Source organism: Notolepis coatsorum (assembly GCF_963971535.1).
Source record: "Notolepis coatsorum genome assembly, chromosome: 4".
NCBI lineage: Eukaryota > Metazoa > Chordata > Actinopteri > Aulopiformes > Paralepididae > Notolepis > Notolepis coatsorum.
This window is the reverse complement of record NC_140168.1, coordinates 55,835,096-55,859,574: the sequence shown is the minus strand read 5'-3', so window position 1 is coordinate 55,859,574 and position 24,479 is coordinate 55,835,096. Positions and strand designations below refer to the sequence as shown.

General features: G+C 45.8%; 2 protein-coding genes across 2 annotated transcripts in view; one reads left to right on the top strand and one right to left on the bottom strand.

Annotated features, from left to right (window-relative positions):
* Positions 1-5,860, bottom strand: part of ddx39b (DEAD (Asp-Glu-Ala-Asp) box polypeptide 39B) — a gene marked incomplete at both ends in the record, with an annotated part of 42,614 nt that extends 36,754 nt beyond the window's left edge. Inside the window, 2 exon segments of the mRNA XM_084311949.1 lie at positions 5,245-5,338; positions 5,759-5,860. Coding sequence (XP_084168075.1) covers positions 5,245-5,338; positions 5,759-5,860 — 196 coding nt within the window.
* A 3,992-nt stretch (positions 5,861-9,852) lies between these two features.
* Positions 9,853-17,603, top strand: polr1h (RNA polymerase I subunit H). Its single transcript, XM_084313156.1, has 5 exons — positions 9,853-9,965; positions 10,195-10,317; positions 10,985-11,088; positions 11,205-11,314; positions 16,476-17,603. The coding sequence occupies exons 2-5, from the start codon at positions 10,197-10,199 to the stop codon at positions 16,498-16,500; spliced, it is 360 nt and encodes a 119-aa protein (XP_084169282.1). The 5' UTR covers positions 9,853-9,965; positions 10,195-10,196; the 3' UTR covers positions 16,501-17,603.
* Positions 17,604-24,479: the final 6,876 nt, after the last annotated feature.

Genomic DNA, 24,479 nt, shown 5'->3' with positions numbered 1-24,479 from the left:
ATGCACAGTATATATGGAAGATGAATATCATTTTGTTTTTTATTGCCCCTTGTACACGGATTTGAGGAGGGGTTTATTTGAGAAAATTCTACTTGTAAATCCGGATTTGTTTTGGCAGTCTGAGAGTTGTATGTTTTTTTTGTATCCACTTTTTCTCCTTATTTTTAAATTTTTCTCCCATCCCAATTTCGTGTCGCCAATTCTCCCCTTCAATTCTCCCCTCCCCTGTCTTGAACGTTGCTAGACTATGCCTCCCACTGGTCGGCTGTAGTGAGGATAGAAGCCTTGCATCACGTGTCCCCTCCGGTACACGAGGAGGCAGCCTGTCGCATCTTTTCACCAGACAGCGCGGTCTCTCAGTGGCGAGGTGTAACGCGTGGGAGGCTCATACTGCCCCCGATACTTCCTGACTCTGCTGTACAGGCGTCACCAAACCGACCTGTAGGAGTCGCTGTCCACAACGTCCAATCCCCACCCATCGACTTTTCACCAATTGAGATAGTATGACGACTGGCCCAAGCCGCAGGCAATGCTGACTCCGGGAGTCGAGACCGCAGCCTCTTGCATTGGTGACGAGCGCAATCTCCGCTACACCACCCAGTCGCCCCTGAGAGTTGTATGTTGAGTTGGTTTTTTGTGGAGGAGATTTTCAGTTTTGCAGGATTTTTGGAGAAAGCATGGCACTTGAGACAAAACACACTATATCATACTATAATTGTATATGAATTCCTCTTGTTTCTTTGTTTACATACATTGTTTACAGCTTGTTATATTACGTTTTTTTTGTTTTCTTTTTTTGTGGCCATCTTGGTCTATATAACTTATTGTCAATGTCAATTGTCAAGTATACTATTGTAATGTTCTGGGGTTTTATGTGTCACTCTGATAGCTGGGGGTGTTGTTTCCCCCTGGGAGATATGAGGGGCACCGGAAGTTAGGTTGTTGTCATTGGTTACGCGAGAGAACAGCGGTGTGTACATCACAAGCGAAGTGTTTTGGACCTGTATGTAACGGTTGAGTCTGGAATTAAACGACACAAAAGAAACATAACATAAAACTCTCCTCATTCTTCAATGACCGTATGACAGAACGCTACATTTGGTGTCAGAATTGAACTCACACGCACTTTGTACCGTGGAGAGCTCTGCTATTGCTGGCTAGTAACGTAGCGTAACGTAATGTAAAGTAAGTTAGCGTTGGTGACGGTTAGTGACAATGACGGCCAAAGAAGAGTCACGCTGCAAGATCAAAGAGGAGAAGGAGGATGAAGGCCTGTCAAGTGGGCTTCCAGACTTGGAAGAAATGGCATGTCGTTGCCGAAGTTGGGGTTGGCGGCGTCCGGTAGGGATAACATGCCGAGCATGGCACAATGTGGAGGTGCACACGGCGGTTGGAGAGCAGACCAGGCGCTGAAATAATTCTGGTAAAGGCAGTTTGGAGGCGTTTTTATGCTATTTGAGCTGGCAGCCGAACTGAATGGCTGGCCTATGGACAATAAAAAAAAGGCTGCACGTCTCGTTTTGTCCCTCACGGATGATGCCCTGGCATGCTTGAGTGTGCTGGGCCCGGAAGAGCAGAGAGACTATGGAGCTGTGGTGGGGGCAATAAAAGCATCGTGGTCACAAGAGTTATGCAACCGGCACAGACGGCCCGGTGAGTGCACTGGCAACTGACATTGAGACACACGAGACAAGCATATGGCCACATGCCCCCCGCGGTGTTGAGTGAGTACGCCAGAGATCAGTTTGTCCGCGCCATCGAGCCGCAAGACCCGGTGGGGACACAGCTGGAACAGACGTCGGTACAGCTGAGGACAGTGATGGGTGAGCTAGCCCATGTTGGGGTTAGGGAAATGTGGTGATAACAGTGGGGGGCCTGTCTGTGGAGTTCCGAGTATGGCTAGTAGAAGTGCAGGACCCCTGCATATTGGGGCTAGACTTTTTGAAGTTTGCTCAATGCCTGCTGGACCTGGGGGAGAACACGTTGAGCTTCCCTGGGGGCCCCACTGTTAAGATGATATTCCCCCCACTTCCCCCAAGGTCAGCGCCACTGGCGGTGAGGGCAGCAGAGACACAGTTTCACTCTGCAAGCCCCCTGGACAGTCACGGTAGCTTCCGCTCCTGGAATACCCGCCTGAGATATTCCCCTGCCTACTCGACGGCTGAACGCTCACCCCCCATGCCCCTTGCAGGCAGCTCCCCTCACCTGCTGGCAGTACGCCCCTGTCCCCATCAACAGCCCCGTTTACACCCCGGGCCCCCCTCCCCCTGGCGCAGCCTAACATGGAGGAAGAGGCTGACAGGCTAGCGGTTGTGAGGGGGATATGGGAACGCAACTGTGGCCACTTGGAGCCGGAAGAGCGAAAGGAGCTGTGGCAGGTGCTAAATGAGTTCAAGGACATTTTTGCAATGACAGATGCTGAAATTGGCTGCACGCACTTGGTGCATCACCAAATAGACACGGGGTACGCCCGGCCTATCAGATCACCAGCCCGCCGCCTTCCCATGGCGTACAGAGAAGCTGCAGAGTGCGCCATTGATGAGATGCAGCGTGCGGGCATCATAGAGCCCTCTGCCAGCCCCTGGGCTTCGGGAGTGGTGATGGTAAAGAATAAGAACACCTCCAAAATGAGATTCTGCATCGACTACAGACCACTGAACAAGGTGACAAAGAAAGACTCTTACCCGATGCCCCATGTCGATGAGGCGCTGGACACAGTGGCTGGTTCGTCCTGGTTCTCCTCAATAGACTTACGTGCTGGCTATTGGCAGGTGCCCCTCGACCCAGAGTCTAAACCTAAGACTGCCTTCTGCACACCGAGGGGGCTGTGGCAATTCCGTGTCCTCAGCTTTGGGCTGTGCAACGCCCCAGCCACGTTTGAAAGGCTAATGGAGAGCGTGTTGGCTGGCATTCCCCCGGAGGAGTGCGTTGTGTACCTGGACGACATACTGGCCCACGGCAGCTCAGACGCTGAGACGGTCCTGGGGAGGATAGCCAAGGCAGGGCTGAAACTTCACCCCGACAAGTGCCACTTCATGAGGAGAGAAGTGGAGTTCTTGGGACACAAACTGATGGGAGAGGGCATCAGCATGCAGGAGGGGAAGATAAGGGCAGTCAAAGAGTGGCCCACCCCCGCAGACAAAGAGCAGCTTGAGAGCTTCGTGGGGCTCGCCTCATACTACAGGAGGTTTGTGAGGGGGTTCTCCTGCATCGCTGAGCCCCTATTTCGACTGAAGGAGAAAGGCGCTGACTTCACCTGGACGCCTGAGTGTCAGCAGGCGTTTGACCTCCTAAAAAAAGGACTAACAGAAGCCCCTGTGCTCCGACCCCCAGATCCCTCCCTGCCGTTTGTCCTGGACACGGATGCCAGCAACGTGGGCATGGGGGCCGTGCTGTCTCAGGTGGGGCCGGAAGGAGAAAGAGCGGTGGCTTACTTCAGCCACACATTCAATAAAAGCGGAGTGGAACTACTGCGTCACCCGCCGGGAGCTTCTGGCTGTCGTTGAGGCAGTTAAACACTTCAGGTACTACCTCTGTCGCCTGCTGTTTACCATAAGAAGTGACCACTCAGCTCTCCAGTGGCTGACGTCCTTTCGAGAGCCGGAGGGGCAAGTGTGCCGCTGGCTGGAGAGGCTGGCAGACTTCAACTTCACCGTTGAGCACAGGTCCGGCGTCCACCACACCAACGCTGATGCCCTGTCCCGACGGCCCTGTGCTCCGGAGGGGTGTCGATACTGCGAGAAGAGGGAGGCAAGAGAGAGAGAGCTCCGGGAGGCGGTAACAATATGCCCCGAGCACGAGGGCGGCGGGCCGGTCTGCAGGGAGGTGCAGGTGATCGGAGAAGCGGAGTGGCGAATGCAGCAAGAGCAGGACACTGATTTAAAACCTGTTTTGCAATGGGTAGAGTCAGGTCAGAAGCCACCCTGGGGGGAGGTGGCAGGGAGAACCACTGCTACAAAGGGACTGTGGGCAGACTTTGCGGCTCTGCGGGTGTGGGATGGGGTACTACAGAGAGCGTGGATGGAGCCGGCTATGAGAGAACAGGTGGCGGGTGGTGGTCCCCAAAGCAATAAGAGAGACTGTGTTAAAAAGTTCCCATGGCACCGTGGGGGCAGGGCACTTTGGCATCACAGAAACCCTCCACAGCGATCAAGGGAGACATTTTGAGTCACATGTCTTTGCCACCATGTGCGATCGGCTAGGCACGAAGAAGACCCAAACCACTGTTCTGCACCCACAAAGTGATGGGTTAGTGGAGAGGTTCAATAGGACTCTGGGCAAGCAGATAGCCATTCTCACAGCAGAGCACCAGCGAGACTGGGACATGCACCTCCCCCTTGTTCTCATGGCATACCGATCCAATGTCCAAGAGTCCACCTCCTGCACGCCAGCACTGCTCATGCTGGGCCGGGAGCTCCGGACACCGACGGAGGTGGCGTTTGGCAAGCCACCTGACACTCCCCCCGTTCCCCCGGGGAGGGAGTATGCCAGGAGACTCCAGGATCGAATGGAGTCCGCCCACAACTTTGCCCGGGGTCAGCGGGAAAAGGCGGGCATGAGACAAGGACTTTGTGTAAAAGAAAAAATAATAACAATGAAAAAATAATAACAATAAGTGTTCTGCTTGAAATGGAAAATGTTATTGTGAATGTGCTATGTTGGTGATGTGTCTTTTGGGGTGAGAGCTCAGAAGGGGGGGGGGATAGTGTATGTAACGGTTGAGTCTGGAATTAAACGACACAAAAGAAACATAAAACTCTCATTCTTCAATGACGGTATGACAGAACGTTACATTTGGTGTCAGAATTGAACTCGGACTTACGCACACTTTGTACCGTGGAGGGGGGGGGTAGTGTAATGTTCTGGGGTTTTGTGTGTCACTCTGTTAGCTGGGGGTGTTGTTTTCCCCCGGGAGATATAGGAGGGGCACCGGAAGTTAGGTTGTTGTCATTGGTTACACGAGAGAACAGCTGTGTGTACATCACAAGCGGAGTGTTTTGGACCGGTATGTAACGGTTGAGTCTGGAATTAAACTACACAAAAGAAACATAAAACTCTGCTCATTCTTCAATGACGGTATGACAGAACGCTACACTATTATATACTTATTATTTATGTGTCTTGTAAGCCCATATGGGCTGGGCATACACGTGTATGTAAGACACGAAAATTAAAAACATCTATCAAAATATACTTTATGAGAAAACTGATGACATATATCAATGTCATAGTGACGGCACTCACCCTCAGATGGATGCTCAAAGCCACAGTCTACTATGGCCCTCAGCAGCTCCGGCTTCAGGAGGAAGTCTTGGAATCCAGAGGAGTGAATGGACACTAGGGATGGGTACCGAATTCGGTACTTTTGTTTTGAGGTACCGAACCGAAACACGTCGGTACTACCGAGTATCGAATCAAGTGAGAAACCGAAAAAAAAATTAAAAAAAAATATTATTTTATAATTTTTTTTTTTTACTTTTTTTTTTTCATGTCAACGTTCACACGCACAATATATGCTTACCTAGGATTTGACTTGATTCAACAACAAAGCAGTCGGAGCAATGACAAGCCGAAAACTGTCGAAATTGTAGTTATTTGAAGTTTGGATTTTTTTTTTACGACTGAGGTAGGTAAATTAAATTTCTTGAGACTAAAGTACCGAAAAAAGGTACCGTTGGGTACCGGTATCGATTCACAGGTACCGGTACCGGTACCGGTATCGGTTCAAATGTGAAAGGTACCCATCCCTAATGGACACATAGGTGCCCTTCACGCCCTCCTTCCTCAGACAAGGGATCCCCGACCCCGCTGCCTCCACCTCATCCTCCTCATCATAATCCAGGAGCTGGTTCTCTGACATCTTCCTGTTGCCGGTCTGGCTGCGAAAGGAGAGAGCAGGTGCGCTGTCATTTGACAGATCCGAGGATTATTTTGATATTTTGACTTTTCGAGCAAGGCAGTGGCAGCTCCCACTATTTGTAGAATAAAAATGATCATCAAAAACCATAACAACTTGCTAGCTAACATTAGTCAATCAATCAATCAACCAATCAAGCTTGCAGGGTAAATGAGCTGGATTTTATTATTTTTTATTTAACGAACCAGTTCCACCACAACTATGCAGCAAACATTATAAATTATAAATAAAATAAGAAACTCTCAATTCTGATAAATAATGTTGCGTTATAATATTGACGTGTCATTATTTCTTGTGCATAAACAAATACATACCTTATTAGTCAGAACCCACCTCACCCCTACACACTTTGACAACCTAGGATGGCTTAGAGTAGATGACAGAGTACAGCAACTTGCAATGGACCTGGTCTACAAGATACACTATACGACTAAGGTACCCATGTACATGTCAAAATACTTCCCAAAGGTCAGTGAATACCACAACCACAACACCAGAGGAAGCTCAACAAATCATGTTAAACCCAGATTCGGCTCAAACAAGAGACTAAACACGTTTAGCAATTATGCCACATCAATGTGGAACGCCCTACCCAAAGCTGTAAAAAGGAATGTGAATCCCTACCCACATTCAAAACCGCTCTAGAGCACAGGCTGCAATTCGAAACTGGCCACCGTAAATGTCCAAACCCCCCCACCCCCACCTAATAGACAGTCTCCTCCCCACCGCATGTATATTCTCTCCAAGATCTCCAATAAAGGAGTTATAGCATGCGCCATGCGGGTTAAGTGATCATTATATGATATTCTGTACCCGCAAAAAGCTAAAACAAAAGGCTGGCTGTCACAAAACAGTCACATCTAGAGACCTCAAAACCTACTCTAGCGAGGCCTTTAACCTTGAACTGGAGAGTCTGGACTGGTCAGATGAGCTCAATGGTACACTGGTTGAAGAAACATGGCTTGGTTTCAAAACCAAATTTTCAACAATACTAAACAACATGGCCCCCCTAAGAACCACCAGGGTAAAAAATCGCGCTGAGCCGTGGATGCACACTGAAATACTGACCGCTATGAAAACCAGAGACAAAAAATGCTCTGAGTTTCGTAAAAGTCAGTCAAAGCTAACCAAAAGCACGAGCAGTGAACTCCAAGCCCACGTGACTGAACTCAAACTGGAAAGAAACAGACTAAGAAATGACGTAAACTCCATGATCAAAACAGCAAAAAAATAATTCATCAATGACAAAACCGAGGAAAACAAAAACAAACCATGTGAACTTTGGAAATTACTCAATAACCAACTAGGCTGCAGTAAAAAACTTAAAACCAGATTCTCAAACATAAACATAAAGACGGACAACACGCTCATCACAGACAAGCTGGATGTAGCCAATTACTTAAACAGTTTCTTCACAAACATAGCCACAACACTGGTAAACAAACTACCCTCCCACTCAGTACAGTATGGGGTAGAACACATAGTAGCATATTACAAGAACCTAGGGGTCCACAAAGACGACTTCAAACTGGAAATGGTAACAACAGATGAGGTACTCAAAAAACTGAGTGCCCTCCAACCTAACAAGGCCACTGGCCATGACAACATCCCCTCCAAATTCCTCAGAGACTCAGCAACCGCCATCACCCCAGTCATCACACATAATAAACCTCTCCATAAAACAGGGACACGTCCCCAAGGACTTCAAAATTGCGAGAGTAACACCCCTGCACAAAAAAGGCAGTAAATTAGACCCTGGCAACTACCGCCCTGTTTCTATCCTAACCTCCATCTCAAAAGTCATGGAAAAAATTGTATACGAACAGGTCGAAAAATACCTTGCGGAAAAAAATCGAATCTACGAATTCCAATCTGGCTTCAGAACATCCCACTCCACTGACACATGCCTTCTCTATTTAAACGACCACATCAAACAAGAGGTGGGCGCGGGCAAATACTGCGGCATGGTCATGCTGGACCTACAAAAGGCCTTCGACACTGTCAATCACACCATTCTGATTGACAAGCTAAAAGCAATTGGTTTTGATAGTCTATCAGTGAGCTGGATGCAATCCTACCTGGAGGGGAGAGCAGATGGTGGAGGTAAACGGTACCCTATCCCCCCACCCTCACAGTGAGCTGTGGTGTTCCACAAGGAAGCATACTAGGTCCGCTACTGTTCCTAATTTATGCAAATGACATGTCGTCAGCTTGTGACTGCAACTTGTTCCTGTTTGCGGACGACTCAGCCCTGCTGGTCTCTGACAAGAACAAGTTACAGGTTGAAAAAACCCTCAGCTCAGAACTAGGCAAAATCTGCATATGGCTCGCTGATAACAAACTATCATTACACATGGGCAAAACAGAGTCCATTCTCTTCGGTTCAAATAACAAACTCAGCAAGACCGACGGCTTCTCAGTTACAGTGGGTGACAATATGGTCACAAGGAAAGAAGATATTACCTACCTGGGTTCCATCCTAGAGGCAAATCTTTCCTGTGACAAAATGGCATCCAATGTAATCAAAAAAGTCAACCAACGAACACGATTCTGGTACCGGATCTCCTCACTGGTAAACAAGAATACCCTGAAGACTCTGGCAGGAGCACTCATTCAAGGGTACTACGACTATGCATGCACCTCATGGTACCAAAGCACCTCAAAGGCGCTAAAAACAAAATTACAAACATCTCAAAACAAACTGGTCAGACTACTGCTTGACCTTACTCCTAGAACCCACCTCACCCCTGCCCACTTTGACAACCTAGGATGGCTTAGAGTAGACGACAGAGTACAGCAACATGCAATGGGCCTGGTCTACAAGATACACTACACGACCAAGGTACCCATGTACATGTCAAAATACTTCCCAAAGGTCAGTGAATACCACGATCACAACAGGAGCTCCACAAATCATGTTAAACCCAGATTCGGCTCAAACAAGGGACTAAACACGTTTCGCAATTATGCCACATCAATGTGGAACGCCCTACCCAAAGCTGTAAAGGAATGTGAATCACTACCCACTTTCAAAAACACTCAAAAAACACCTACGGGAGACTGCAATTCTAAACTGGCCCCTGTAAATGTCCTAACACAACCCCCCCCCCCCCCAATGTACAGTAAATGACCAAGTATGGTCTTGTCAATATTCCAATGTACAGTTTTGCTTGTTCAGTTGTACAGTGTCCCCCACCCACTCCTCCTACCCAACCTCCCCCCCCCCCCCCCCCCAACCTCCTCCAATGTACAGTTTCTATGTCAAATGTATATACTCTCTTTTCTGGACTCTTTTCGTATCACAAACAGTACTGTATTTGCAAATCTGGTATGTCATAATTAAATGTATCTGTAGCAGTACTGTCTATCTGTATATCATGTATGTCATATATGTTATGATGAATTGAAAATGGGGGACCCTGATGTAAACAAGACGAAAGTCTTTCTCTGGTCTGCATCCCCTTAACAATTGTATGTATTGAGCTGTACTGTACTGTACCCATTCTGCAATCTGTTAATAAAATGTTCAATCAATCAATCAATCAATTCCCCGCCGTATATGTATATTTCTCTCCCACCCACCCACCCCCTTCTATAATGTACAGTCCCCTCCCCATCATATGTATATACGCTGTCAGGATCTATGAGTAACAGTACTGTATATTTGAATACCGTAAATGTCACAAATTTATCAGTACTAAATACCTATATGTCCCTATACCATAAATGTCATGTATGTTGAGTATGTCATAAATGGGGGACCCTGATGTAAACAAGACAAACGTCTTTCTCTGGTCTGCATCCCCATAACAATTGTGTGTATTGAGCCGTACTGTATTGTACCCATTCTGCAATCTGTTAAATAAAGTTTTCATTCATCATACATTTGCGTCTCGCTTGCCTACGTCATCAACATGCGACCGTGAGAAGGGATGAAAGACCCCTTATCTAGGAACACACACACGTGCCTGTTTGCCAGTAATGAAATACGTCTGAAACGTATGCGAATCTAATTTTAATTTACAATTACCTGTCAGGAGTGGAAATGGTGAGCACACTTCTGGGATGTTGATATCTTGATAACGTTGTTAAATACAACATGTGGTTTCATGCGATGATTTGTTTTAGCCATCAACTTGTGCGAATATCCAGCTAACGTTATTATCATCAACCAGTGTTTTGAACACGTTAAGAAGTTATTATAGAACTATATAACGTTGATGCAATGGGTCGATATATACCAAGCTGTTTCATTAATTGTGTTTGTTATATTCCAGTGATGTCGAGTTTCAGCGGTGATTCAAATTTCTGTCCCGAGTGTGGAAATGTTCTCCCACTGCCAGGGCTACTGGATAATAACGTCACCTGTCGCCGCTGTTCTTTCAGCATCCCTGTCCATGGTGAGAGCGCTGTCATCATCATGTCGTTCTCAAAACTCCACAATCATACATTTGACTACCTTATCATTTAGTTTACTCTTATTATCTAAAGGTAGCCCAAACAACACCTTTATTTGGCATAATTTAGACTATAGATTGATTGATTGATTGAAAAGTTTATTAACAGATTGCAGAATGGGTACAATACAGCTCAATACATACAATTGTTAAGGGGATGCAGACCAGAGAAAGACTTTCGTCTTGTTTACATCAGGGTCCCCCATTTTCAATTCATCATAACATATATGACATACATGACATACATATAGACAGTACTGCTACATCTATACATTTATGACATATCAGATTTGCAAATAGAGTACTGTTTGTGATACAAAAAGTGTCCAGAAAAAGAGTGTATATACATTTGACGTAGAAACTGTACATTGGAGGAGGTTGGGTGGGTAGGGTGGGGGCTGTACATTGGAGGTGGGGGGGGGGGGGGGACACTGTACACTGTACACTGTACATTGGAATACTGACAAAGCCATACTTGGTCATTTACTGTACAACTGGGTTAGGACATTTGTAGGGGCCAGTTTAGATAACACTTAGATGATACTGATGGATCATAACTAAGTATAAAAGCTGTTGCCTTAAACTCTTGTGTGTGCTCATTGTTTGACAGAATGCTTTGCTCAAGAGATCACATCCACAGTGGTATTTAACCCAGTAGTACAGTCCTCTATCGCACTGGAGGACGAGGAGGATGCACAACCCAAGGGGGCTGTGGTAAGAAGTGGTTCCTATTGGTTAAGAGATGGTGTTGAACTGATGACATAATGACATGTCTGCAATAATTTCATGTGTGCATTAAGCATTTCTTCTGTGACTGTGGTTCCCTCTAGGTTGACAGGCGCTGCTCTCGCTGCAATAAAGAGGGGATGGTTTACCATACCAGGCAGACGAGATCAGCAGATGAAGGCCAGACTGTCTTCTTCACTTGTATACACTGCAGGTAATTTTGATTTAGATTAGATTAAAATGTATTGTCATCGCACAGCACAGCCGGATAGCTTTCTACTGAACGCACAGAGGAAATTGGTATCTATCCTCTTGTCTGTCTCTGGAGAAGACGGTAAGCGCATTTCTCATAATGTTGGTGTTGTAGTGGCTAATAGCCTTTATTAAGCACAGAAATACAACATGCTACTGCTACGTTGCTTGCAGTCGACTGACTCTTCTTCTTCTTCTTCTTTTGAATTTCCGGCAGTGTAGACACATCATGGCGTATTACTGCCCTCTGCAGTTCTTTTGATGAGCTCTTCTTCTTCTTCTTCTTCTTTCTTCTTTTGAATTTCCCGCAGTCTACTGGAATCTGTCATCCCCTACATTGTCCAATGGAGTGCAGCTAATGCTGCTACTTCCTGACTGAGCCCCCCTCTGCGAGACACTCCTTGCCCCCTGGGATCTTATTCTGGACTGCTTGGTCCCTCACAACCCCCTTATCCAATTCCCTAAACACCTCCTCCCATTTCAGACCTTCCATTCCCAAATGTTGATATCCTAACAATCATCTTTACCCTATCTGTTCTACCCTTAATCTCTGCCGTAACATTAACTACCCCTGCCACGAAGGCCACAATACCAAATTTCTCCTCCCATACCCTCTCTCTATCCTCCTGCTCTACCCTCTCTGCCAAATGCCCTTCTCCAACCCCCTGCACCCTATCTTGACTTCCCTGTCCTACCCTCCTAGCCGCCTCTGCATACGATAACTTACCCTCCCTTCTCACTCTCTGAACCACGACCTCCCTCTTCATCACCTCACACCCCCTAAATGCTACACTATGCTCCCCACAATGAGATCTTCTTCTTCTTCTTCTTTAGAGAGAATTGCAGAGGAAGAGATAGGCATTTCAATGGGAAGAGTAGAACTCAGAGAGAAGATAAAGAAAGCAGTTGAGGCGGAGTGGCAGGCTGAGTGGGAAAGGGGGACCAAGGGAAGGCAGTATTTCTCTCTGCAGCCTCGGGTCAACATCAAGGTGGATGGATATGGGTTGAGGAGTGATAGGATAGGGTGAAGATGTGTAGATTGAGGCTGGGACACTGTGGGTTGAACAGTACCTTGTGCATTGTGGGAAAACATCCAGATGGGGGGTGTGAATGTGGAGAGACTGAAACTGTCAGGCATGTCTTCCTAAAATGTGAAAGGTATAGGAAAGGGAGGGAAATCTTCTATAAAAGTCTGGTAGAGTTGGGAGTCTCTTCCTTCTCTCTTAAATCTTTCTTTGGCATGGATAATGAGAACCACCAGCTGATCACAGAGGCAGTGCTGACATTTCTGCATGCTTCAGAGTTGTACCAGAGGATATGGCGTTACTGTATTTATTAGTATTGGACAGGCAAGAGGAGCAGAGAAGAAGGAGATAGTGTGTTTTGAAGATGAGAAGAAGAAGAGGGTAAACAATCAAAAGTTGGTTTACCAGAGGCCTAACTATGGCACACCACTAGCGTAGTATAAGAACTGAGGAGGGCAGTAATACGCCTGTGGGAAATTCAAAAGAAGGAAGAAGAAGAAGAAGAAGAAGAAGAGCTCATAAAAAGAATTGCGGAGGGCAGTAATACGCCACGATGCGTCTACACTGCCGGAAATTCTTCTTCTTCTTCTTCTTCTTTTGAATTTCCGGCAGATTAGACGCATCGTGGCGTATTACTCATAGATATATATAGAACACTAGATAGCTTGCCCGCGTTGCCGGCCAATGGAGAGCGATGTCACTGAACCGCCGCCATCTTGCTCCAGTTAGCCTTGAGTGAGAGTGAGTGAGCTGCACAGACAAAAATACTCATAACTCGCTGAAATATTGACGGATTTACAAACGGTTTGGTTTATTACAAGCATTATTAACGTGGCTATGATTCAAGCGGTTTGTAAAAAAAAACACCTTTAATTTTTTTTTTAAATAAGTATGCAGTATCATAACTACATCTTTGATGTTTATAGCAAACCAACCCGTTTGTAAATCCGTCAATATTTCAGCGAGTTATGAGTATTTTTGTCTGTGCAGCTCACTCACTCTCACTCAAGGCTAACTGGAGCAAGATGGCGGCGGTTCAGTGACGCTGGTGACTCCGCCTTAAGCTATCTAGTACTGCCCTCCGCACTTCTTTTGATGATCTCTTCTTCTTCTTCTTCTTCTTCTTCTTCTTCTTTCTTGGCGTATTTCTTCCCTCCTCATTTCTTATACTACACTAGTGGTGTTCCATCTTTAGGCCTCTTCAACTCACACTTTCTCCTTCTTCTCTGCTCCTCTTGCCTGTCCAATACTAATACATACACTAACGCTATATCCTCTGGTACAACTCTGAAGCATGCAGAAATGTCAGCACTGCCTCTGTGATCAACTGGTGGTTCTCATTATCCATGCCAAAGAATGATTTAAGAGAGAAGGAAGATACTCCCAGCTCTACCAGACTTTTATAAAAGATTTCCCTCTCTTTCCTATACCTTTCACATTTTAGGAAGACATGCCCGACAGTTTCAGTCTCTCCACATTCACACACCCCATCTGGATGTTTGCCCACAATGAACAAGCTACTGTTCAACCCACAGTGCCCCAGCCTCAGTCTACACATCTTCACCCTATCACTCCTTGACCCATATCCCTCCACCTTGATCTTGACCCGAGGCTGCAGAGAGAAATAGTGCCTTCCCTTGGTCCCCCTTTCCCACTCATCCTGCCACTCAGCCTCAACTCCTTTCTTTATCTTATCTCTGAGTTCTACTCTTCCCATTGAAATACCTATCTCTTCCTCCCTTCCCAGGCTCTGTTTGGCAAGGGAGTCAGCCATCTCATTCCCCGCAATCCCAGCGTGTCCCGGGACCCAACAAAACTCCACTGACCAGCCTTCCTTCGCAATCCTATATAAAACCAACATTATTTCCTGAATGAGATCAGGGGCGAGCTTTAGACCCACCTGCACTCAGAGCCATCAGTGCAGCAGCCGAGTCAGAGCATATAATCACCTGGCTTGGTCCCACTTCCTCCACCCACCACAATGCCCAGAGGATGGCAAGCAACTCTGTCACAAATACTGAGCTGCCATCGGATATTCTTTGTCCCTTACCGATCCCTAACCAAGGCACCCACCACCCAAATCCTGCCCTCCCACTTTCAGGATCCACAGAGCCATCAGCCGGAAATTCTTCTTCTTCTTCTTCTTATTTGAATTTCCGGCAGAGTAGACTCATCGAGGCGTATTACTGCCCTCCGCAATTCTTTTTATGGGCTCTTCTTCTTCTCCTTCTTATCCTTCTTCACCTTCTTTTTCTTCTTCTACTGGACCCCGTCATCAACTACATTGTCCATTGGAGTGCATCTACTGCTGCTACTTCCTGTCTGAGCCCCCCTCCGCGGGACCCTCCTTGCCCCCTGCTATCTTATCCTGGGCCGCTTTGTCCCTCGCAGCCCTGTCCCTCGCAGCCCCCTCAGCCAACTCTTCACACACCTCCCTCCAGTCCAGACCTTCCAATCCCAGATGTTGAACCGCTATCCTAACAATCATCTTCACCATCTCTGTTCTACCCGTAACCTCTGCCATACCAGTAACTACCCCTGCCACGAAGGCCACAATACCTAATTTCTCCTCCCTTCCCCTGTCTCTTTCCACCTGCTCTACCCTCACTGCCAAACGCCCTCCTTCAACCCCCTGCACCCTTTCTTGGCTCCCCTGTCCTGCCCTGCTAACCGCCCCAGCATACGTCAACTTACCCTCCCTTCTCTCGCTCCGATCCGCGACCTGCTTCATCATCACCTCGCACCCCCGAAACGCTACACTGTGCTCCCCACCACAACTACAGCACCTCGGCTTCACTCCCTCTCCACATTTCCCATATTCATGTTCCCCGCCACACCTAGCGCACCTCATCCCCTTCATACACGTGGTAGCTATATGGCCAAACCCCTGGCACCTATAGCACCTAAGAGGATTATGAACAAATTCCCTAACCCTATACATCCTACGCCCTACTAATACCTCGCTAGGAACAACCCCACCCTCAAACGTAATCACTACCGTCCCCGTCACTGCCCTCTCCGCTCCCCTCTTCATCCTTGCTGCACTCTTAACTATGCCATTACGCCTGTCCTCCTTTAGCTCTTCCACCAGCTGCTCTACTGTAACCTCGACCGGTACCCCAACTATCACCCCCTTACATCCCCCCCCCCTCTTCTCCCCTACTCTCGCCACCTTACTTATACCCACCCCCCCAATGCTCTGCATCTTCCTAGCCACCTCCACCTGCCCCTCACTACCACACCCTACGGCCAGATTCCCATCCCACAAAACGTTCACGTACTTTACCTCTCCTAATTGCTCGGCAATGAGTTTGGGCCACTCGAGCCTACCTACTTTCCTCTCATCCCTCTCCCCCTCAAGCCTGACCACTATATGGATCACTTCCGCTTTTGCCACATCTTTTCCTGCACCCTCGTCTCCCGGACCACTTGAGCTATCGTCCCCCCCTTTCTTCCTCTTCCCCCCTTCTCCCCCCCTCTCCTCCCCCCTACTCTCACTATCCCCATCGCTGTCGTTCCTCTCCGTCCGCTTCTTCCTCTTCTTCCTCACCGTATCCCACCCCTCCTCCTCCCTCTCCCGTTCTTCCTCTAAAGAAGAAGAAGAATATATATATATACACTAATGTTCTAGAACATTGGTCATGACATCATACGGGGACATCACCAATGTTCTAGAATGTTCGGCTATGACATCACCACAAAGGTTCCAGAATGTTCGATGTTCTAGAATGTTCGGCTATGACATCGTCACAAATGTTCCAGAATGTTCGGGCGGAACTAATGTTCCTAACAATAGTTCAGTGGGTGAATTATGTACCATTACAATCACTACAGTGTGTTCCTTTAAGAGCATAATGTTACTAAAATTGCAGCACCGTAGAGCAAGATATGGATATCCATTTTCACACATCATTTAGCCAAAAGACGATACAGTAGACTAGTACCCAACAACAACGCTGGAGACTATCCTATTTATTATGCCCAAGCAATCATCCTACTAGAGGTAGTAATTTCCTGGAAAGTTAGACTGCAGGTTGTGAGTTACTCATCAACGCGTTAATATGCACTCTGCTCTAATTTTGTTCTTGTAAATTGCAGGTATCAAGAGAAGGAGGACTCTTGAGAAGAAAGATGGAACAAATGCCCCCCCCCCCGCTTTGTAATCCTTTAATCTTTGTTCCTGTTTTCCTATTGTCTGTTTTCTCAAGATGGATGGATGGTTGTTCAACAGTGTAATGAAAATGTGAGATTCTATTGGAGAAAACAACATTGGTATGCTATTCACCGCCCTCAGTTGTAATGAGGCTTTGTTTCCCTGGAGTGCAAAGCATCTCATTGGCTTTTGTTGCCTTGTTTGAATGCAGAGTTGAGGCTTGATCAATTTATTTTTAAAAGTGCTATAGATAACATTGTATGTAATCATAAAAAAATTGGATAAATGACATGCTGGTGTTCTATTGCCAAATCTAGTGTCTAGTGGCTTTTTCCCAGGACTCTTGCTGCTTGGGGACTATGCTGTACTGTTTACATCGATATATCAGTAGAGTTTGTTGCCTTTTTGAAGTACATTTTGTAATAACTACAATGCCCCCCTTTTTTTTTTTGTATTTTATTTTTTTATTATTTTTTAAACAAACATATAAACAAACATGACAACACACGATAAGATATACAAGCATTAATTGTCAGGGCACATCCAATGAGATCACATTTTAGTTAGTTGTCTTATATAAGATATACCCCTAATACCTGTTATCTAAAAAACCTACATACATATGCTCCAGCTCGAACCCCCCCCTCCCGGACCCCACCTTGAGAAGTACCTCCACTATCCCTCGCACCTAACCAGACACTACCATTATAAGCTAGCTTTTATTCTCTCCCCCACTTCTAACCACATTGACATTGCCCCCTTTTTTTAATGTATATATATATATATATATATGTATTTGTGCCCCTGCTGGAAATTATGTGTTTGTGAGCTGAACTGATTGATTTTGAGCATACAATGGTTTAGAGCTTCTAAGGGTAGGAAGAGTATTGAGAGTAGAAGAAATGGTTTGTAGGTTTTTGTATTTTCATAGGCGATGTTGACAATAAAAACATTTGTAAAATGACACTGACCTGATCTTTTAACATTTAGCGGGGAACACTACTCACATTGGCCAGGGTCGTGCGGGAACAGGAGTGAAAGCGGCAACGTCACATGTTATTTTAACCTGGATAGTTTTTTTTGGATGGCATCCCAGTGTTTTGGTAATTTTTGTAAAAAATCTTTATTAGTAAGTATTAATGTATGCATGTATACATCTCTCATAATGTTGTAAATTCGTATTTCGTATGTTCTATTTGTGTAGAATTTTCCATTCCAAATGCGTGTATCCTTTCGGCAACTGGCTTGTCCTTCCGCGTTGCTCTGATTGGCCAGCGATATACGCTAGTTTCGCCCCCAAGCCGGTATGAGCGCGTGCATGCGCATGAGCCGTGATAATGCCCTCGCACACACGCAGGTTTTTGTTTTTGCCCCCACACGCTCGCACACACGCAGGTTAATAATAATAATAATGCGAGAGCCCTCGCACACACGCAGGTTTTACCCCGCCGCCGGTAGATACTGTAATACTAATAATAATGCGAGAGCCCTCGCACACACGCTGAAATGGGTATCGCAGAACACGCCATATTAGCATGATAATACCTACCTGCATCAGATAATACCTACCTGCATCAATATACGCCGGACTATATACTGCAACACCTAGCTCAACTCGTTCGTCAGCTCGCTGTGGAGCCTATTGTATTGTTTTCATCTCTCTATATTAACGTGATTCCATCAACACAGGTAATATGCTCTTGCGCGTGACGCGACTTTGGGCTTCATTATTCAGCCACAGTGTTGATGGAATCACGTTAATATAGAGAGATGAAAACATTACAATACGTTATTTCAATTGATATGAATAGCTAGTTACGTTAATATAGAGAGATGAACGTTATTTCGATTGATATGAATAGCTAGTTACGTTAATATAGAGAGATGATAAATTAATTAAACGTAAAACAAAAATTTAACTAAGAGTGATTTGAACTTGTGACCATAGACTCCACAGCACGCTGACGAAGGAGTTGAGCTAAGTGCGGCAATGTTAAAACTGAGTGAGGAATGCATAATTTACACTTGTGCCAATTGCGTGCGTTTGTCTAAGTATTATTATTATTCTAAGTATTATTATTATCTACCGGCGTGGGGGCAAAACCTGCGTGTGTGCGAGGGCTCTCGCATTATTATTATTAACCTGCGAGTGTGTGGGGGCAAAAACAAAAACCTGCGTGTGTGCGAGGGCATTATCTAGGCTCATGCGTATGCGCGCGCTCATACCGGCGTAGGGGCGAAACTAGCATAGAATGCTGGCCAATCAGAGCAACGCGGAAGGACAAGCCAGTTGCCGAAAGGATACACGCGGCCAAAATAGGTCCGCCAGCCAGATTATTTTGAGAATATGATTTGTGATGAAGACTCGCTTTATTGTATCGGAATCGGGAGACTTAGGTAAAATTAGAAAGATATTCACAGATTGAAAAAAAAACCTCAGCTCGGAACTAGGCAAAATCTTCATATGGCTCGCTGATAACAAACTATCATTACACATGGGCAAAACAGAGTCCATTCTCTTCGGTTCAAATAACAAACTCAGCAAGACCGACGGCTTCTAAGTTACAGTGGGTGACAATATTGTCACAAGGAAAGATGAAAGTACCTACCTGGGTTCCATCCTAGAGGCTAATCTTTCCTGTGACAAAATGGCATCCAATGTAATAAAAAAAGTCAACCAACAAACTCGATTCTTGTACCGGATCTCCTCTCTGGTAAACAAGAATATATTTTATTATATTTGTATTTTATGTGTATTTTATGTAATTATAAGAATGAATTCCATAAACAAAATCATTTTCAAAAATAAAATTTATTGTTCTCCCTTGGTCAATACAGCTGAATTAAAACATCATGAATGAAGGTATAATGTACAACAGGGTTAGAAATAAAAGAAAAAAAAAAAAATCCAGGGTTTTTTGCCCCCCTTAATTGATTTTCGGGGGCTTTTTTTTTGTATTTCGGGGGCACCGCATTTTTTTGATGAAACGCGCAATAATGACCGCTGTTAGAGGAAAGATAGCCTCGCAGGCGGACTCTCGCAGCGTTATACCATGCACAGCCTGCAGAGCATGGCTGTGCAGCGCCTGTCCGAGGCAGGTCTCGACAGTACACCATGCATTTGATCTCGTCTTGTCGATGGTGTAAAATGAATTATATTGTTGGTAAGTTAGCCCTGTAATAAGCGGGATAATGTATACGTTGACACTGCGAGATTCAAACCTAAATAGACTCAGCTTTACCATATGCACAGCTGCACTGCATCAGGTGTAATCAAGCCCATTGTGATATTTCCTCCAACACCAGAGGAGCAGCATTTGATCTCGTCTTGTCGATGGTGTAAAATGAATTACGTATATTGTTAGTAAGTTAGCCCTGTAATAAGCGGGATAATGTATAGCTATACTCGGTCATTGTCGCAAAAATAATTGACCTTCACTGCGTTCCAGAATGCAGTGTCGGGTCAATTATTTTGCGACAATGACCGAGTATAGCTATACATTATCCCTTACATATTGTTCACACTATGGTGAGGCATAAGACATGGTGTTTACACATTCAAGTGGGCTGGGCGATATAATGATAACGATAATTATCGCAATATATTTTAATAATCGATATCGGGGGACATTTTCTTTCTTTTTTTTTTTAAACCCAGAGACAGTGGACTGTGACAGACTTGTCTTTCTTGCCTGCAACTTAAAGTAATGGCTTTGCTTGTCCAAATGACAATACTGACCAAATTGAGATTTATTTTTCTCTTGTCCATTTATTTTGTTTGCTTTCTAATGTAAAATACAGTTTGAAACCGTCTGTACAGTATGTGTGCTAGGCTGCTAGCAGAGCTAGTCTGTGTCACGGTGCACATGTGCGGTGGTTTGTCCACAAAAAAAGTGCCAAAAGATAGAAAAGAAACTAGCAGAGCCAGAACTGTTCAACTCCCCTGGTGCCACAGCCAGCAGAGAAGCCTGTTTACTTTCGCTTTCAAACCAGCTGCAGCCTGAGAACTGGAGTGTGAGGGCCTGTAACACTAAAGATGGCGGCAACGACAAATAATTGCTGCAAAATAAACATACATCTGTTGATATTTTTTTTTAATACTTATAACAATATTGATAGTTATGGATATCGTGTGATATGATATTGTTATCGATATCATTATCGCGATATCATTTTTGGCCATATCGCCCAGCCCTACAAGTGGTTATAGTGTAACAGAGTATTTTCTGTTTCCCCAAATAGATTCTTATCAAACTGGTGAACTACACGCCCCTAAAGCTGCTAAAATACACATTTTGTTCAGTTTTGTTTCTAGAAGTAGAGCAGTGTTGACAGAATCCGGCTATAGGGCGACAATAATGGTCAAGAGGCATGGTTTCTATCTTTAGCCTTTAACACTTTGAGTGCCACTCACGGCTTTTCTCGGGTTTACGACCCGACCGTTGAATTCCACGCCCCGAGTATTCTCGGGTATTTATTTATTTATTTATTTTATTAGCGATCTGAAATCATATTGCATCACGCGAGCCTACCGTTGGAGATCCAGGGACCGCCGGCGCTCAGATGTGAAAAAAACGCCCCCTATCGTCTCCCAGATGGTAAATCACCCTTTTGGAATGGACTCAATGAAAGTGAATGGGAGAACGGATTTCTGACTCCACATTTTACTTCTCACTGATGCAGCCGGGGTCTACCAGAGTTAATTCTGGAGGCTCTGAGCAGCGCGGATCATGTGTTATACTGTACACACGATGGATCAATACATTTATCGATTTTTTCGAATGGCGATCGGAAATTGGAATAAACCATTTGGATACCATCTGACCTCAGGTAAGGAATCTATGTTATCAGTGTTAGGATAATCAGACTAGTTTTCACTGATATATAAGCGTTTATGTGATATGTGATATGGCTGTTTTGACTGTACAAGCCATGAGGAAATAAGAGCAGCGATTATCAGCGCACGGCACGAGCATGCGTGCGCACACATATACTATCGATCATCTAGCGTTTATTTGAAAACGATTCATAAATAGGCCGACAAATTACAACGTTCTGGAATATTCCAGTAAAAGGCGATTATCATAGGCATGGGTTGTTTTTCCCCGGAAAACGGGTGATTTTCAAAATGCTATCAAACGGAAATGAAGCGATAAAAATACAATCTGCCTTGCCAATGTTGACTGGAAAATGAGTCTTTGATAAGCGACGGGCAGATTAGACACATAGCCATAATTTAAAACATAGATTAGGCGATATTAACGTTAACATTGGCCGTGGATGGTGGCATTCAACGGGGTAAAAAGGAAAACACGGCCCGGCACTGAAAGTGTTAACTGGCATGGTTTATTCATCCACATGGTATGAGCAGCAGTTCTAGAGTTCTCCTCTCACTGAAAGGCTGGGGGGAAAAAGGTAGAGTAGGAGGAGACATCTCTATTTATACTCGCCACCTGGTGGTGTTCTTGAGTGGCTCCGCCTAGAGCGCCCTCTAGTGGAAACAGTTATATATGCAGTTAGACAGTTACTAACAATCCTACATAGAACCTCTGACTTCAACACTCCCACTTAGGGTTGTATTAGCATACTGGATAACTTCTCCGAAAAACATTTTACAGGAAGGAAATAATATAGTCCAAAAACATCAACAGAATATGGTAGTCAATATTTACACATTGTAAGGGCAACCTAACAAGAAAAGATGCCAGTGAGGGAATACTGGGTGAAGCTCTTTCCAACGCGTGATGCTTGTTGATAATAAAAAGATGTCTTCTCCTTGAGTACTTTTGAGAGTTTTTATTCTTACTTGCAGTGTGGACAAATATAAGCGTACTGTAAACTCTGTGTTTAAACTGGACTTTAAACACAGGATAGTTGCTACAAAGTAAACCCAAAAAGTGACTCAATATAACTGAAAACAAAACAAACGAGCACGGTAAAAAGATAGTGTGGCTTCCCTGTGATAATTACCCAATTCCCTGCCGCTGCACACCTGTGAACACATACATATAGACTGCACCTGAGCGCACATGAGCCCCGCCTCCTGTGCCCACTGCCTGCTAATTGGTCAACACTTTCATGGTGACACGGTGCCTTCATACAATAACATAACGGCAGAAAATCATTAAATTGGCTACAACACACATTAAACATGACCTTTGCAAATGTGAGGATTGGTTCTTTCCCCACCACAGGTTTCTCAAGGTACTGTGATGATTGGTCCGTTCCCCGCCACACGCTCCGTTCCTTTAAGGTACTGTGAGGATTCTGTGATGATTGGTCCGTTGCCGAACGCACACTTCTAAGTCAAGTATCAATTACCATCACGCACCTGATGTGTGTTCTAATCAGCGCCCCAGAGGCTTCATATACTCTGACCTTCTGTCATTCGATGCCGGGTCGTTTTGAGTACTACTGTTCTGGAATACAACTGCTTTGCCTGCTTTTTTCCCGTTGCTGTTTCCTGGTCTTTATTCTCTCCAGGACCTTTCTGTGGAGAACTGTTTGGAGCTGCGCCTTGTTACCCGTTACGCGTGGCACTTACGAGTGGAACCAAACCCCTCTGGAGAATTTGGATTGTGTGTTATTGAAGAAACACAGAAGATATAATTTTGTTTGCTCTGGATAATTTGGATTGTGTGTTGTTGAAGAAACACAGAAGATATCATTTTGTTTGCTCTGGATAATTCTGAGTGTGTGTTATTGAAGAAGCACTGAAGATATAATTTTGTTTGCACTGGACTCAGCCGGATTGTGTGTTATAGAAGAAGCACTGAAGACATCTTTTGTTTGCACTGACTCTGCTAATTGTGTGTTGGGGAAAACACTGATACCTCTCTCTTTCTCCGTTTCCCACCTCGAGGAAGAGCTGGGAGTATCTGCAGAGCCGCTACAACATCATATGCCAAATTCCCACCACTGTCGCCAGGAGGATTCTGCAGAGCGGCTGAGGACTCTGCCGGAGGCAGTCTCCCCGTTTGTTTGATTTCTGTACCTTATCCCTCTCTTGACTCTGTAAATAAATATGCCCTAGCTTTTGGCTAACTCTGAACTTCCTGTCTGTGCCGTTGCGTTTGAGGTCGGTTACAAACCATAACATTACGACCCGGCCATGACGACCTCAGCCGACACAGACAGGGTCAGGGCAGCGTTGGCGGTCCAGATCGAGTTGGTCAACGACCACACCCAACAGTTGGGTGCGGCTGCAGCCGCTTTACAGGACCTCCGGGCCGAGGTCCAGCTTATTCTGGATGCCATTGACACTCTGGCCACCCAGCAGACTACCCAGGGGTATCAGCAGGCTGTTGTTCTGCACCAGCTTCAGGCTCTCCGTACATCATTAAACACTCTGCTTTTAACCCCACCTGTCCCAGGAGTCTCAGCCAGCTCACCACCCGCGGCAGACCTCGCACCTCGGGAGCCCCGTCTCTCCGAACCACGTCTGTTCGAGGGTAACTTCGAGGATTGTGCCACATTTATCATGCAGTGTGAGTTGGTCTTCCTTCATCAACCCAGCCGTTTTTCGTCAGAGGGATCCCGAGTAGCCTACATGACTAACCTGCTCACGGGCCGAGCAGCACAGTGGGTTACTGCCTCCTGGCCAATGGGGGCTGATTTCTGTTTTTCCTACCCAGACTTCGTGGCAGAGCTCCGCAGGGTTTTCCACCACCCAGCCCGTAGCCAGGACCCAGGAGCTCGGTTGGGCACCTTCCGGCAGGACAGTGTCAGAGACTACGCGCTGGAGTTCAGACTGGCCGCAACGGAGAGCGGTTGGAACGATCAAGCGCTTCGTCTCACCTTCCTGAGGGGGCTCAACGACGCAGTAAGGGACCAGCTCGCGACCCAAGAGGAGCCCGATTCTCACGAGGGCCTGATCAGCCTCGCTATCCGCATCGACGGACGCCTCCGGGAGAGAAGGCGTGAGCGAGCACGACGGGGACCCCCAGACG